The sequence below is a fragment of the Macaca fascicularis genome, chromosome 1 (assembly GCF_037993035.2).
Source record: "Macaca fascicularis isolate 582-1 chromosome 1, T2T-MFA8v1.1".
Classification (NCBI taxonomy): Eukaryota; Metazoa; Chordata; class Mammalia; order Primates; family Cercopithecidae; genus Macaca; species Macaca fascicularis.
The window spans coordinates 186,720,449-186,737,202 of record NC_088375.1 but is presented as its reverse complement, the minus strand read 5'-3'; the positions used below and the strand labels follow the sequence as shown (position 1 = coordinate 186,737,202).

The window sequence follows — 16,754 nt, the reverse complement described above, 5'->3', positions numbered from 1 at the left end:
AGTCATTTAACCTCATGGACTTCAATTTCCTCATCTGTGAAAAACCTGCTGATACCACTACCTTGCAAGGTTATTATTAGAATTAGGGCTAGCTTATGTAAGAAACCTGGCACATAGTAGATGCTCAATAAATGGTAGATACCATCAGATTGGTCAACCCAGCACTTGATTCTACCCTGTCTTAGGTTTCCAGGTGGAGGTTGTGTGGAGGGAGTAATAGGATAGCTAGGGAAGAGGGATAGAGGAGAACCAGGCTCCATGCCTGACTGTACAATGAATTTGGGAAACTAACCCGTCTCTGGTCTCTGCCACCCCATCCGTACATCTCTAAGGGGCTTTCCAACCCAGTGAACTGCATGCTGGCCAAGGATTAAGACTGAGTCTTCTCCTATCTCTACCCTTGGGTTAGAGAAAAGGCCAGATCCACAGTAGTTGCTCGAAGACAACTTAGCTGTTTGACTTTGTCCGCTGCTGGTCAACCAAGTCCAGAGACATGGTAGATGAAAACTCAGATATACTCAGGCCAACTGTGTTCAAGGAAGGGATGACAATGTTATCTCATGTAACTGTTACATTGAATAAGCCAGACTCATGGGGGAATAATCAAGAAACAACTTTCATCAGTCATTCTGCCCATCTGAGTCTCTTTTTGTCCTTTTTGTTGAAATCTGACTCTTCTGTTTTCTCTTAGGTAACACAAATTTCCCCATTTGTCTTAAATCACAAAATATTGTTTCTGCTCAGTAATTAACATGTCTAGGATATTACTATTACTCATCTTAGTCCATTTTGTGCTGTTGTAGCAGAATAACTGAGACTGGGTAATGTAGAAGGAACAGAAATTTGTTTCTTAAAGTTTTGGAGGATAGGAAGTCCAAGATCAAGGATCTGGCATCTGGCGAGAGCCCTCCTGCTGCATCATCCCATAGCGGAAAGGCAAAGAGAGGGCAAGAGATTGAACTCCTAGCCTCACACCCTTTTATAATTGGCATTAATCCATTCATGAGTGTGGAGCCCTCATGGCCTAATTACCTCTCATTAAGCCCCACCTCCCAACACTGTTGCATTGGGGATTAAGTTTCTAACACACGCTTTTCAGGGAACACATTTAAACTGTAGCACTACTGTTAACCTGTTAATAATAATAGCAGTAATAAACTTCAAACTTCCTTTAAAAGCAAGATTTTTTTTTTCCTCACTACTTGCTTGAACCTGGCACTGCTGCTGGCCTGTAGTGAGAAAGCGGCTCAATCTCCTGCAGTGAGAAAGGGGCTGTTTCTTCTTTCTCCTTCTCTGTCTACATCTTGCTAACCATTGTGGATTTTTTTTATATCTCTATTGTCAGGAATGGGAAGAGAAAAAGAAGGAAGAGGAACAGGAGAATTCTTACTGGACGAGTATAGAACTGAAGATTCAGGGTCTCTCTGAGCTTGGCAGGCATTAACCTTACTTCTTCTTTCATTGGGTATTTTTATGGGTTCTTTGGAGAATCCCCACCCCCAACTCATGCAGATGATCCCTGATGTGGGTAAATGCATTTTGATTCCAGCTGGCTCCTTCAGATTCCTTCCCCAGCCCCTAGGCATCTTCCAGCACCACCAGCCTCTTTATGCTGAGGTCCTTCATCCCACTAGATGGTCCACTGACAGGGTTTAAGAAGACTTAGAGCATCTCTCTCTCATGTGTTCCAGATCTGGTTCAAGAGAACACATCTGCATTCTCTACCTTGATAAAATGAGAATTTAGGTTGTCCCCAGTGCAGCAACCTCCCTTTATTCTTCTGTTGGGCAGCTGGTCAGTCGGCATCTAACCTTTTACATTTAGCAGTGGGAATCAGATTCCAATTTATAGTATCCCCCAAATATAGGGAAAACATCACGTTCTCCAACTATCCCATTAAAGTCACTTTCCCCAGGCTTGAGTTAATGGAAGGAGTGGACAAAGACACATGATGTACTTACAGTCCTTTCCAGAAAAACCCTATCTAATCCCCCACTTTGTTCTTGGCTTCTCCCACCTCTCTTATATGCCAGAGTTGAGTAGTGAGCAAGGAACCTCAAAAGTAGCTTTTAATACCATCTTTTTCAGTTCTTACAGGTTGGTTCTGCACTGCACTTGCAGAAGTGGTATCCATTATCTTGGGGCCTCACATGAAATATGGACTAATGTGGTTTATATTTGTTTCCAAGGCAAAACTCTGAGGTATATATTGCTATCTGTATTTAATGGTTGAGAAAACAGATTGGGAGAGGCTAAGCAACTAGCTCTAAGCATACAGCTAGTGGGGATTAAAAACCAGGTTAATCAGATTCCAAAACCTGAATTCTTTTCATCCTACATGAAGATTGGGCTTTACCTCTATAGCAGCTGGTGGATATAAAAATGCTTGAGGGCCTGCCACACAGCCAAGTTAAGCATTCACATCACAATAGAGTGTGACTGTCAGCTGCTTATTAATCTTGAAGCATGTTCCTATCCATGAACTCATTTGCTGGGACATCATCCAGGACAAGAAACTTCCCGATGCCCATTGAATTGCTTCAGAAGAACCCAGCAAATAATCTTTCTTGTGCTTGACCCAAGCATTGATTACTGCTCTCGTTTTCTCTCTAAGGCTTTTAGTTAATTTTTTCTGCTTTTCGGTTCTGCTGATTATTATATTGGAGAGAGACCCTCAATTAACATAATCTTTATAATAACCAACAACATGTATTTAAAAAGTGCTCATTTGTTTGTAATGTCTGCCTTTATCTTGTTCATCTCTGTGTCTGCAGCAGTCTTAGTACATATTATTACTCCATAAAGACTAGTTGAATTAATTCATTGGCTAAACAAAGTTAATTTAAGAGTGGGTTAGAGTTGGGGAAGGAGAATGAGAAGGAGGGAAATGCATACCTATGGGAGCTGTAACGTCAATCATCAATGGCTCATACTCCCAATTCCCTGGGCAGGCCTGGATAAGGGTCTTTTAGCTTCAACTTTCTCACCTGCCCAGCGGGGATAAGGGTCTCCATCTTGTCAGCCTCACTGGGAGTGTAAGATGAACCTCCAACAAATCATCGAAGTGAAAAGAAATAAAAAAGTATCACACATGTGGGTTTAGTCTGGAAAAACAAAACTCCTGACTCAGCCTGGGTCTCCTCAGACAGTCGGCTAGGAGGACCCAGAAAACCACTCTGGCCTGTGTAAGTTGCAAACAGAGGCTTCTACTTTCTGGGATAAATTATCCATGAGGCAGAGGCGTCAGGGCTGTCTGCTCCCTGTCTGGCCTCCTTTGCCATCTCACTTCATGAGGCATAAATCCCCAAGACTCCCCAGTCATTTCTTATCTGCATCAGTGTTTATTTTTTAAAATTGTGTTCCCCCCTCTTTTCTCTGCTTGCTATTTTATAGGGATATGGGCCAGGAGGGCAGAATCCAACTACAAATCTCACAGCTCTCCCTGCTGAGACGTTGGGACAGAGGGAGTGAGCTATGGTGGTCTGAAGCATAGATGTCATAGATGTCCCAGCAAGGGCCAGAGAAAGTGCCTTGGGGTATTTCCTGAGAAGGTGGGGCTCTGATATTTGCTTTCCTGGTGTGTCCAGACCTCAGGATGCAGAATCCAGAGAGAACAAAGAGTGTGTTCATATGAAAAGGACACCAGGTGTGGTGTTGGACGCTTCTCCGTCGCACCTAGCTGGGTGACATTGACTAAGCTACTGTAGCCTCATTTTAGTCGTTAATGGTCATGACAATAACTCTTAAGGTGATTGTGAGGATCAACTGGGATGACCCAGGCCACTGTGTCTAGCATACCACCTGCCATGGGAGGTGTGCAGTGCACATCATTTCCTCTTATCTTTAGCTGTGATTGTGAAGTAACATGTTTATCATCTAATCTTCCTCAAGACTCTTGAATGTAAGCTCCTTTGAGGCAGGGACTTTGTCTGGCCTGTTCACCCCAGGATCCCCATCACCCAGTAGAATGCCTGACATATTATCTGTGCTCAATCAACATTGGCTGAATAATGAATGAAACCAAATTCTCTGTATGATTTCCATAGGCACAGAGTAATTTCAATATGAGAGCATTGCTACAGAGACCTATAGACATTCAGAATCAGAAAGGGCTTTTGAACAACATGCAACTTGAGGTCTTCTTTGTTGAGAGGAAGACACTTAGGTTCAGAGAGGGAAGACATTCGACCAGGATTCCACCAGAAGTTAGGGCTGGAACCCAGGTCTTCTGACTCCCCATCTGATGTTCTTTATACTACATTATGCTGTTAGTCATGTCTTTAAGGTAGAAGAGAAGGATAGAGAATTATGAAACAGAAAAACCTAAGAAAAGGAAAGTGAAGGGAAAGAAAACATTTCCACTCAAGTTGAGAGAGAGAGACAGATAGAGAGACAGATGGACACAGACTTAGAGAAAGACAGAGAGACACAGGGCTGGGACCTAAAAGGAATTAAATCCAAAACATACTATGTTACATGACAGACAGCCTGAGTATTACTTTAGAACACTGAGAACTCTCCCCTCACTGTGGCCTCAGCAGTGCCCTTGACCTTTATCCATGTGGGTCACAGCATGAGTAACCTTGGTGAAAGTGGGGAAGCCTCAATTTCTGCTAGAAGCCAACCTTTATTGCCTATTTCAACCTGGCTAGCAAGGCTTTGTTTTCCTCATAACCTACACAATGATGCCACTACTACCACCACTACCCTTTCCAACAGTTCAATTACTACTATAAAAGTTCATACCTTTCTAATGTTTATTATGTGCCAGGCACTGTCCTAGTATTTTACACACATGAACTCAGTTAATTCTCACAGCCACCATCATTTTACAGATGAGGTTAAGTAATCTGCCTGTGATCATCCCATCGGTAAAGAGAGGAGCAGCAGCACAAAGGCCAGACATCTCTCTGGGGTTAAAGCCCAGCACAAACTGTCCTCATGTCTCACTCAGGCCTTTCTCCTGCTATCCTTTCAGAGGTCACCTTGTTTTCACTGAATCGAAACAGATTCTTCCATTTTATTCTGACATGCTTTAACCACACTTCCTACTCCTCCATGTCTGCAAATATCCAAATAAAATACCATTCCAGGCCCTGTGCTAGGGGCCCGGAATGCAGATATGAGAAATGGTGCAGTCTAATAGGGAGGCTGACATTTAAATGGAACATTACAAAGTAGTTCTTTAAGTACTAAAGAGAAGCATGACCCCAGCACCTAGGGAGTTAGAATAGAATTCATAGAGGAGAAGGAAATATTTCATCTGCATCTGAGTTGAGTAAATGACCACCAGAAGAGGGAGGGAACAGAGAGTGCAGGCTGAGACGTGCTGGTGCGAAGTAGGATTTTGGGGGAACCAGTGGGGTTTACAATGGAGAGGGCCAGAACGTGAGACTGGAAAGGGCTTGAGATCAAGATGTAAAAGATTTGAAGACCAGGCTAAGGGCTGGCTTTATGTCAGTGATAATGCTTTATTGATAATGATCATGAATGACAGACCTGGCTGACCCTCATACTGACTGACACACAGAGGAGTTGATTGGCTGATAGAGGTATGTGTCAAAACTTCTCCATAGCACCAGGGAGTATATTGGAGCCATTTCTGTTGAAGGCCCAGCCCTGCTACAACAGAGAAAATTCTCTTTCTGCCCTCAGTTTCCTCCAGGCTGAGACTTACTTGCTTCTGGCTGCAGATGATGCTCCTGGCTCTGGGATGTGTTGGGCCAAGAATTTCTGCCAGCCTTCTGGGCTTCTTATGAAATCAGATATTTGAACAGGGCCCCAGTTTCCCAACACAAGCCTAAATCACTTCCACTGTTCTGAAACCTACTCCATGTATCCACCACTCATCACAGCTAGAGGGGTCTGCAGCCAAGCTGGGAAGAATCAGGCCTCCAAAACTCTGAACCCTGGGAGATGTGGGGCTAGGACCAAGCCTGCAAGAGGCCAGGCGGTCCCACCCTTAGCCTTGGGAGGAGAACTTCCTAAATGTACAGCCACTAGCAGTTTAATAGCTCTGGGCCCAGTTCATGTACATAAACTCTCAGTTTTATTTTGATATTTATAGTCACTTGTAAAATAAATAACACACTTGATTGGAGGTTGTTAAGTTGGTGCTCACAGTTTGCCAAGGGCCTGGGAAGCCTGCTGGGGTGTGACCACTCTGGGCATTCTACAGAGAAGCTTGATTGCTCTTCCTTCCACCCTGAGTCCACAGCACTCTTTCCATGTGGTGGTGTTCCCACCTTAGACCTATTACTCCCTCTCACAGGCTCTCTCAGAGCTGGCTAAGGCCTCTCTGACTTCCTTGATTCCAGAGTCTCTGAGAGGGAGTAGGAGATACTCTGGCATCTCCCACTGAATTAGAAGCATAGTGTTTTAGAATCTAAACATCTTTCAAGCTGAGATTATTAATGTCCAAGAATAGTCAGATTATAAATTGTGAGAAATTTGGAATTCTAAACTATGTGAAACAGAAATACGGGGCACCGAGATATCGAATGATAAGAATTTCAGAGTGAGGAGCTTAGTTTGAGTCTAGGCCTCTGTCTTCCATTGGGTTTAGATGAGACTAAACAGATGTAGCTAACTGGTGTGTGTGTGTGGTGGAGGTAGGGGTGCAAAATGGCCAGGTAACACTTGGCGGTAGACAGGTAGACCTGGCTGAAGAGTGGGGGAAAGTTGGAAGTTGCAGAGAGGAACAGAAGGTACTGCATTCTCACTGACCAAATGTGTTCATAAGGACATGAAAGATACCTATGAGGAATTTGGGACCTTTGGGGGCAGGAGCCAGTGAAAATTTGAGCTATTACTATTATGTAACCTCATTTAACTCAAGTTAGTTAGAAGTCTGGACTTTTAGGGCTTTAGAATTAAGATTCGAAGAGCCGTGAATGGACTCATGCCTGTAATCCCAGCATTTTGGGAGGCTGAGGCAGGTGGATTACTTGAGCCCAGGAGCTTGAGGCCAGCCTGTGCTGGCCGTCTAAAAAAATAGACAGGCATGGTAGCACAAGCTTCTAGTTCCAGCTACTTGGTGGCTGAAGTGGGAAGATCCCTTGAGCCTAGGAGTTTGAGGCTGGAGTGAGCTATGATCATGTCACTGCACTCCAGCCTGGGCAACAGAGCAAGACCTTGTCTTAAAAAAAAAAAAAGCAAGAATTAAGACTCGAGGCTTTTTAGGTTACCAGTTATTTAGACTAGAATCTAGAATAGTAAAGACGTAGATGAGAATCTTAGAATCCTAGAATTCTAGGATAATATAACTTAAGGGTCCTAAGAATGTATCTAGTCTTTTTCCTAGTGAATTAGGCTGGGGTTTGGAGACAGTCTGAGATAAAGAAGACCAATCATGGGCTATTGCAGCTTTATGAGTTTCACAACATCCAAAGTTGAACTGGACCTGAGGAGCGATGAGGGAGGGAAAAGCAGCAGCACGTGGTTACCATTAATGGTAGATGTAAGACAGGATCTTGATTTAATACTTCTTAGTGCAGTTAAAATAAAGTTAAAAGAGATGCCCAACCTAATATTCCTACTTTATGTCGAGGGAACGGAGGTCCAGAGAAGCAAAGTAATATGTCCAGTTTGGAATCATCAGTTAGTGGCAGATCAGATCTGGATGTGGATCCATGTTGCTTGGCTTCCAGTCAGTTATTTCCTTTTCACTGGTCTGCTCCTCCTGGACTGAGGTCACTCATTGCATTCTCTTGACAGCTTTATGGGAAGCAGTTAGTATGTCACTGGCCTATTTAGTAAATGGAAATATAAAGGACAATGAAGAAAGGAAATGGATTGTGTGATGGGAACGCTGGGCAAAATTCATAAGTTAATTCAGGATGAGGCTATGAATTTTACCCTTCTCCAGCCCAGTTCTGTTTTCCTGTCACAGACCAACTCCTGTCATTGATGGCCTGAATCTGGCTAGTCCCAAAGTGAGGCTTCAGTCTAGTCACAGACGGACCCTCGACCTTGGCCGAAGACTGAGCCTTGACTTCGATAACAAAATAAGATAAAGCATTTAATGAGAGAATGAGAACACAGGCCATATTGCATACTGAGCAGAATACAGGTCATTTTCTGTACTGAGTCAGATCTTCTGGTGCAGGGGAAAGACAGTAGGCTCTAGGGTCTCCTGGAACAGAGCCTCCTGGTTTCATGAAGAGGGAGTTTCTGAGAAGAAGCCTTTTTCATTCTGCACATTTCAGATTTATCTGCCCCTGTAGATGAGAAGTGACATCTGATTGGTGAATTTGGGAAGAAATTTAGGGCATATAAAGCTCAGTTCTGCTACTTTCTTTATCTTGAGAACTGTCTGTCTAAGAGAAGCACACTTTCTGCTCTTGCTCTTGGGCCTTGTCCTTATAGCCAAGGATGGCCTCGCATAGGACTGCTCTGCTTGGTTGGGCAAGTCTGCCTACTTAGGGGGATGATTTAGCTGTACTATGTCATTCAGGATACCTTTGGAACCAACATCTCCCAAACTGTGGTAAAAGTTATTTTATTTTTCTTTTCTTTTCCTTTTTTCTTTTTTCTTTTCTTTTTTTCTTTTTCTTTCTTTTTTTTTTTTTTTTTTTTTTTGAGACAGGGTTTACTCTGTCACCCAGGCTGGAGTGTAGTAGCAAAATCACGCTCACTGCACCCTCGACCTCTTGGGTTCATGTGATCCTCCCACCTCAGTATCCCAAGTAGCTGGAACCATAGGCACATGCCACCACACCAGGCTAACTTTTGTATACATATATATATTTTTTGTAGAGATGGAGTTTCACCATGTTGCCCATGAAACCAGCATGGGCAAAGAGATCTATCTCCCCTTTTTGGCCTCTCAAAGTGCTGGGATTACAGGCATGAGCCACCATGCCCAGCCTAAAAGTTAATTTCTCGCTCATGTCACTGAAAGATGTGAAAAGGGTGCTCTGCCTCATGCAGTCGTTCATGACCCAAGTTCCCTCTGTTGTGTGGCTCTGGCATCTTCTAGAACAGTGGTTCTCAACCGGGGATGATTTTGCCACAGATGGGGCATTTGGAAATGTCTAGAAACATTTTGGTTGTCACAACTGGAGAGTGGGAAATGCTACTGGCATCTGGTCGGTAGACACCAGAGATGCTGCTAAATATCCTACAGTGTACAGGACAATCTCTAATAAAGAATTTTCTGGCCTAAATGCCAGTAGTGCTAAAGTTGAAAAATCTTGTTCTAGGGCCTTCTTGGATCATTCAACCAGCAGATGAAGAAAAAGAGGGAGAATGGAGAATTATATGTTGGAGAATTTTATGGATCTTACTGGTAAGTGATGTGTAACACTTCTGCCCACATTCTACTGGCCAGAAGTCAGTCACATGACCACATACAAGGAACAAGGCTGGAAACTGTGGTCTAACGATGGCCAGCAACAAGAAGAAGCAGGTTTGCTGAGCATCTATTCACTCTCTGCCAGAAGACCCATTTGTCTCCAACTATAACCTGTAAAGGTGCTGTTTTGGCCTCCATCTCTATTCTCTTTTATTTCTTAAATCATTCAAATTTAATCACCTATGGATTCAAATACTGAGTAGGGCAAACTGCTTTAACTCTTTGATCTTCCCTTTGCTAATCTACAACACGGAGTTAATACAAATGACCTCCCAGGGATTGTTGGAAGGGTTTCTCCTGCTCTATAGCTCTATCTGCATTCTTAAAGGTGATCTCTCCTTCTTCCAACCAAAATAAGATTCTGAGGTACCCCATTCCAGAAAAGGAAGTTTCATCCTGATCATGAAACTCAGTTCTCAGTTCTCAAAGAAAGAAAAATGAATATGTTTGCAGGATTCTGAGACATCTTGCAGTTACTCAGAAATTTTCTCTGAAAATAAAAATGGCTACAGAAAAGAATCCTTGGCTGAGGGGTAGAGGGGCCCTTGACTTCTAGTTCCAGTCCTGCTTCTGAATGGCATGTGTAGGCTCAGACACATTCCTTCCCTGGATCTTAGGGCCCTTGTTACAGAGTGGGCAAGGTGATTTTTCTGTAGCTCTAAGATCCAATGTAAGTTTTTGCTTGAATTTCCCTCTCCTCCACCAAACTAATCTCTTTCTTGGCATCAGCACGCACTTAAAGAATAAGATCTTGTTTGTAAGGGAAGGGCACAGTGGAGGTGGGTGGTTTAATGACCACCTCCTCTCCTGGGGAACTAGTTCGCAGAGAGAAGCCTTCAGGAGGTTGTCATAAATAACTAGACCCTTATCCTGACTTCCTCAGAAGGCAGTCAGACCGATGATTGATTTAGCCCATTTGGGCAAGGTTGGAAACCCAGAAAAATGCTCACTGGCAGATCTGCTTGTAAAGTTTCACATTAACCACAACTGGGCTGGGTGTCAGGGTCTTAGACATCCTTGTAAGGCTTGCTCAAGAGCCTCAAAGACGAGGCAGAGAATTTCATGCCAGGTTAGAAGTGAGAGGTCAGTTTATGGGAACAAAGAGTAAATGATAAACTCTAGATAACAGTTCAGAGAGAGAATCTTCTACAGCAGGGGTGTCCAGTCTTTTTGCTTCCCTGAGCCATATCAGAAAAAGAAGAATTGTCTTGGGCCAAATATAAAATACGTATAAAATACTAATGATAGTTGATGGGCTAAAAAAGAAAAACTGAAAAAAATCTCATAATGTTTTAAGAAAGTTTAAAAATTTGTGTCGGGCTGCATCAAAGCCATCCTGGGCTGCATGCGGCCCATGCAAGCCCATCGGTTGTACAAACTTGTTATAGAGTTTCCTATGAGACCTTTACAAGGATATTTTTTTCTCCCATCTCTCAGGACCTCCAGAATACAGCAGGCATCATTAAAACCTAATCTAATTGACATGATGTGTGCATGATTTAAATATTTAATTACTTTTGGTCAAGAGTAAACAGTTGTATGTTACAAATTACATTCATAGTAGAAAAATATTAGACAAAAAAGAGTTTTCTATGTCTCCTTCATCAGCAACATTGAGTGCTGAAAAGAGGAGCAAAAAAAGGGAAAAAGAGTGTAGGGGAAGAAAGCCTGAGACAAAACTCTGCTGCCTTCCCGATCTGGCTGCCCCAACTCTTAATTCTCCCAAAAGAGAAGTCATTAAAGATTTACTTTCTTAGCTTGATAGGCAGCTTGAAGCTTTCTGGACCCACGGCTGCCCCTACCCACTTCCCACTTAAAAAGCCTCCTCATCTCGCAAGGCCTGAACCAGTCAGCAAGTCTCCCTTTCTCCCGAGTTTTCTGTCTGAGCAGGAGGTTGTTCTCCTGAGTTTTCCATCTGAGCAGGAGGTTGCCCTGCAACTGCTAACAATCGGGGTCAGAAATCACCTTTGGAGGCAAATAAACATCCCAGGTATGCCTAATCTTCACTGAAGCTTTGAAGAACCACCCACTCCCTGTCCCCCACCAGTCTGCACAAGAAGATAGGTCAGGAGAGGGACAGAAATTTGTTATAGTCATTTCAGAAAGTGCAATGTTTATAGAGGGGATACTCCCTTCTCACCCGCACCCCCCCACTTCTCTCCTAACTTAATCTAAGTCAGGGAGGAGGTTCCAAGAGAGAGCCCTGTAGAGACTGGGAGCACCTACAGGAAGTGGGGACAGGGAGAGTTTCATTTCCTGGTTAGAAGTTTGCTGATGTGCAGAATTTGCAGGCACATCCCTATTAGAGCGCAGTGGAACTTAGCGGGAAAGTTCTAGGAAGAGCTTAGCTTCTTCAAAATTCACTGCAATTTGAGGGTACATATGAACCAGAGATCAAGATTTGCTGTTGCTGCTTTTTTAAAAAACAACTTTATAGACATATTACACATATTCAAAGTGTGCAGTTTTACAAGTATTGACACGTATATACACACCTAAAGCCCTCACTACAATGAAGGTAGTGAATAGACCCATCATCTTCACTTTTATTTGATAAAAGTTTGCCCCTTTGTGATTACTCCCCCATCTCATCCCCCACCCACCCTTCCCAGGCAACCATTGATCTGTTTTCTGTTGTTATAGATTAGTTTGCATTTTCTAGAGTTTCATATAAATAGAATCATACAGTATGCACTCTTTTCTCTCTGACTTCTCTCACTTAGTATAAATATTTTGAGATTTGTTCATATTTCTGCTGTATGGCTTCTTCATTCCTTTTTACTGCAGAGTAGCATTCCATGGTATGTAAATACACTCATGTATTTATCCACTCACCTGTTGATGGACCTTTGAGTTGTTTTCAGTTTGGGGCTATTACAAATAAAGCTGTCATTCGCATTTATGTCAAGTCTAGTATGAACGTATGTGCTTGTATATTTTTAGTTGGAATGGTTAGATCATATGGTAGCTGTAGATCTTGAGACTGCCAAACTATTTTTTCTGAGGTGGTTCTATCATTTTACATTCCCATTAGAAGAGTATCAAGTTGAGATCCTCGCCAACACTTGACATGATCAGTCTTTTAGATTATAGCCATCTTCATAGGTGTGTAGTGGTTTTGTGGTTTTAAAATTGCTAAGGATCATGAGCACCTTTTCATGCATTTATTTGCCATGCATATATATTCTTTGGTAAAATGTCTCTTCACATATTTTGTCTATGTTTTAATTGGATTACTTGTTTTCTTTTTATTGAATTTGAGAGCTCTTTATAGATTCTGAATACAAGTCCCTTGTCAAATATATGCTTTGCAAATATTTCCACCCATTCTGTAGCTTGTCTTTTCATTTTCTTAATAGTGTCTTTTGAAGTATGAAGTTTTAAATTTTGATAATGTCCAATTTATCAAAATTTTCTTTTATGGATTGTACTTTGATGTTGAATCTAAAAGACTTTGCCTATCCTGTGGTCACAAAGATTTTCTCCTGAAACATGTTATAAATGTATGATTTACATTTAGATCTACAACATAGTTTGAATTAATCTTTTACATATGGTGTGCATTATGAATTGGACCCTCTCTTTCTGTTTTGTTTTGTTTGCTTACATACATCCAGTTGTTTCAACAACATTTACTGAAAAGTCTGTCCTTCCTCCCTTGAATTGCTTTTAAATCTTTGTCAAACATCAGTTGTCCATACATGAGTGGATCCATTTATGGACTCTGTATTCTGTTCCATTGATCTATTTGTCTAGTTTGATTCTAATGTCACATTTTGGTTACTTTATAGTAAGTCCTGAAATCAAGTAGAGTTATCCCATCAACATTGTTCTTTTTCAGAATTGTTTTAGTTATTCTAGGTCTTTTTTATGATCGCATGAATTTTATTTATTTATTTATTTATTTATTTATTTATTTATTTACATTATACTTTAAGTTCTAGGGTACATGTGCACAACGTGCAGGTTTGTTACATATCTATACATGTGCCAATATTATAAACACATCTATGCAAATAAACTAGAAAATCTAGAAGAAATGGATAAATTCCTGGACACATACACTCTCCCAAGACTAAACCAGGAAGAAGTTGAATCCCTGAATAGACCAATAGCAGGCTCTGAAATTGAGCCAATAATTAATAGCATACCAACCAAAAAAAGTCCAGTACCAGAATTCACAGCTGAATTCTACCAGAGGTACAAGGAGGAGCTGGTACCATTGCTTCTGAAACTATTCCAATCAATAGAAAAAGAGGGAATCCTCCTTAACTCATTTTATGAGGCCAACATCATCCTGATACCAAAGCCTGGCAGAGACACAACAAAAAAAGAGAATTTTAGACCAATATCCCTGATGAACATCGATGCAAAAATCCTCAATAAAATACTGGAAAACCGAATCCAGCAACACATCAAAAAGCTTATCCACCATGATCAAGTGGGCTTCATCCCTGGGATGCAAGGCTGGTTCAACATATGCAAATCAATAAACATAATCCAGCATATACACAGAACCAACGATAAAAACCACATGATTATCTCCATAGATGCAGAAAAGGCCTTTGACAAAATTGAACAACGCTTCATGCTAAAAACTCTCAATAAATTCGGTATTGATGGAACGTATGTCAAAATAATCAGAGCTATTTATGACAAACCCACAGCCAATATCATACTGAATGGGCAAAAACTGGAAGCATTCTCTTTGAAAATTGGCACAAGACAGGGATGCCCTCTCTCACCACTCCTATTCAACATAGTGTTGGAGGTTCTGGCTAGGGCAATCAGGCAAGAGAAAGAAATAAAGGGTGTTCAATTAGGAAAAGAAAAAGTCAAATTGTCCCTGTTTGCAGATGACATGATTGTATATTTAGAAAACCCCATCGTCTCAGCCCAAAATCTCCTTAAGCTGATAAGCAACTTCAGCAAAGTCTCAGGATACAAAATCAATGTGCAAATATCACAAGCATTCTTATACACCAATAACACACAAACAGAGAGCCAAATCATGAATGAACTCCCATTCACAATTGCTTCAAAGAGAATAAAATATCTAGGAATCCAACTTGCAAGGGATATAAAGGACCTCTTCAAGGAGAACTACAAACCACTGCTCAGTGAAATAGAAGAGAACACAAACAAATGGAAGAACATACCATGCTCATGGAGAGGAAGAATCAGTATCGTGAAAATGGCCATAGTGCCCAAGGTAATTTATAGATTCAGTGCCATCCCCATTAAGCTACCAATGGCTTTCTTCACAGAATTGGAAATAACTGCTTTAAAGTTCATATGGAACCAAAAAAGAGCCCGCATTGCCAAGACAATCCTAAGCCAAAAGAACAAAGCTGGAGGCATCACACTACCTGACTTCAAACTATGCTACAAGGCTACAGTAACCAAAACAGCATGGTACTGGTACCAAAACAGAGATATAGACCAATGGAACAGAACAGAGCCCTCAGAAATAATACCACATATCTACAGCCATCTGATCTTTGACAAACCTGACAAAAACAAGAAATGGGGAAAGGATTCCCTATGTAATAAATGGTGCTGGGAAAATTGGCTAGTCATAAGCAGAAAGTTGAAACTGGATCCTTTCCTTACTCCTTATATGAAAATTAATTCAAGATGGATTAGAGACTTAAATGTTAGACCTAAAACCATAAAAACTCTAGAAGAAAGCCTAAGTAATACCATTCAGGACATAGGCATGGGCAAGGACTTCATGTCTAAAACACCAAAAGCAATGGCAACAAAAGCCAAAATGGACAAATGGGATCTAATTAAACTAAAGAGCTTCTGTACAGCAAAAGAAACTACCATCAGAGTGAACAGGCAACCTACAGAATGGGAGAAAATTTTTGCAATCTACTTATCTGACAAAGGGCTAATATCCAGAACCTACGAAGAAGTCAAATTAAATTTACAAGAAAAAAACAAACAACCACATCAAAAAGTGGGCAAAGGATATGAGCAGACATTTCTCAAAAGAAGACATTTATACAGCCAACAGACACATGAAAAAATGCTCATCATCACTGGCCATCAGAGAAATGCAAATCAAAACCACAATGAGATACCTTCTCACACCAGTTAGAATGGCAATCATTAAAAAGTCAGGAAACAGCAGGTGCTAGAGAGGATGTGGAGAAATAGGAACACTTTTACACTGTTGTTGGGACTATAAACTAGTTCAACCATTGTGGAAGACAGTGTGGCGATTCCTCAAGGATCTAGAACTAGAAATACCATTTGACCCAGCCATCCCATTACTGGGTATATACCCAAAGGATTATAAATCATGCTGCTATAAAGACACATGCACATGTATGTTTATTGCGGCACTATTCACAATGGCAAAGACTTGGAACCAACCAACATGTCCATCAGTAACAGACTGGATTAAGAAAATGTGGCACATATACACCATGGAATACAATGCAGCCATAAAAAGGATGAGTTCCTGTCCTTTGTAGGGACATGGATGCAGCTGGAAACCATCATTCTCAGCAAACTATCGCAAGAACAGAAAATCAAACGCCGCATATTCTCACTTATAGGTGGGAATTGAACAATGAATCACTTGGACACAGGAAGGGGAACATCACACACCGGGGCCTATTTTGGGGAGAGGGGAGGGAGAGATAGCATTAGGAGATATACCTAATGTAAATGACGAGTTAATGGATGCAGCACACCAACATGGCACATGTATACATATGATCGCATGAATTCTAGAATCAACTTATCATTTTATGCCATAAGCCTGCTGGGATTTTGATTGGGAATGCACTAATGTATAGATCAATTTGGGGAGAAGTAAAATCTTAACCATGGTGAGTTTTCTGATCCATAAACAAAGAATGTCTCCATTTATTTAGTTCTTCTTTGCTTTCTCTCAGTGATGGTTTGTAGTTCTCAGTGTATAGGTCTTTCATACCTTCTGTCTGATTTACCCCTAATTGTTTAATGTGGTTTTTTTTTGTGGATGGTATTGTAAATATATTTTTCAGTATTTTATTTCTGATATTTTGCATATCTGATATGGAAATACAATAGCTTTTTATATATTGACCTTATATCTTGCAATCTTGTTAAACTTATTAGTTCTAATTGATTTTTGCACATGCCATTATTTTCTACATAGACAGTTACATCGTCTGAGAATGAAAAATGATTTTATTCTCTCCTTTCCAACCTGGATTCTTTCTATTCTTTTCTTTCCTGATTGCGCGCATGGCTAAAACATCCGGAACAATGTTGAAAAAAGTGCTGAAAGTAGACATCTTTTTCTTATTCTTGATATTAGAAGGAAAACATTTAGTCTTTACCATTAAATAAAATGTTAGCTGTAGATATTTTTGTTGACTTTCCTTTTTAAATTGAGGAA

The 16,754-nt window shown here is 41.1% G+C and overlaps 1 protein-coding gene across 7 annotated transcripts in view; it reads left to right on the top strand.

The window, feature by feature from the left end:
* LOC102116697 (selection and upkeep of intraepithelial T-cells protein 1-like) overlaps window positions 1-16,754 on the top strand; it is a 221,976-nt gene that overhangs the window by 77,335 nt on the left and 127,887 nt on the right. For all 7 annotated transcript variants that reach the window (XM_065522999.2, XM_065522995.2, XM_065523002.2 and 4 more), the window contains one exon: window positions 9,204-9,289. In XM_065522999.2, coding sequence (XP_065379071.1) covers window positions 9,250-9,289 — 40 coding nt within the window. In that variant the 5' untranslated portion in view covers window positions 9,204-9,249. The remainder of the gene's footprint in view (window positions 1-9,203; window positions 9,290-16,754) is intronic.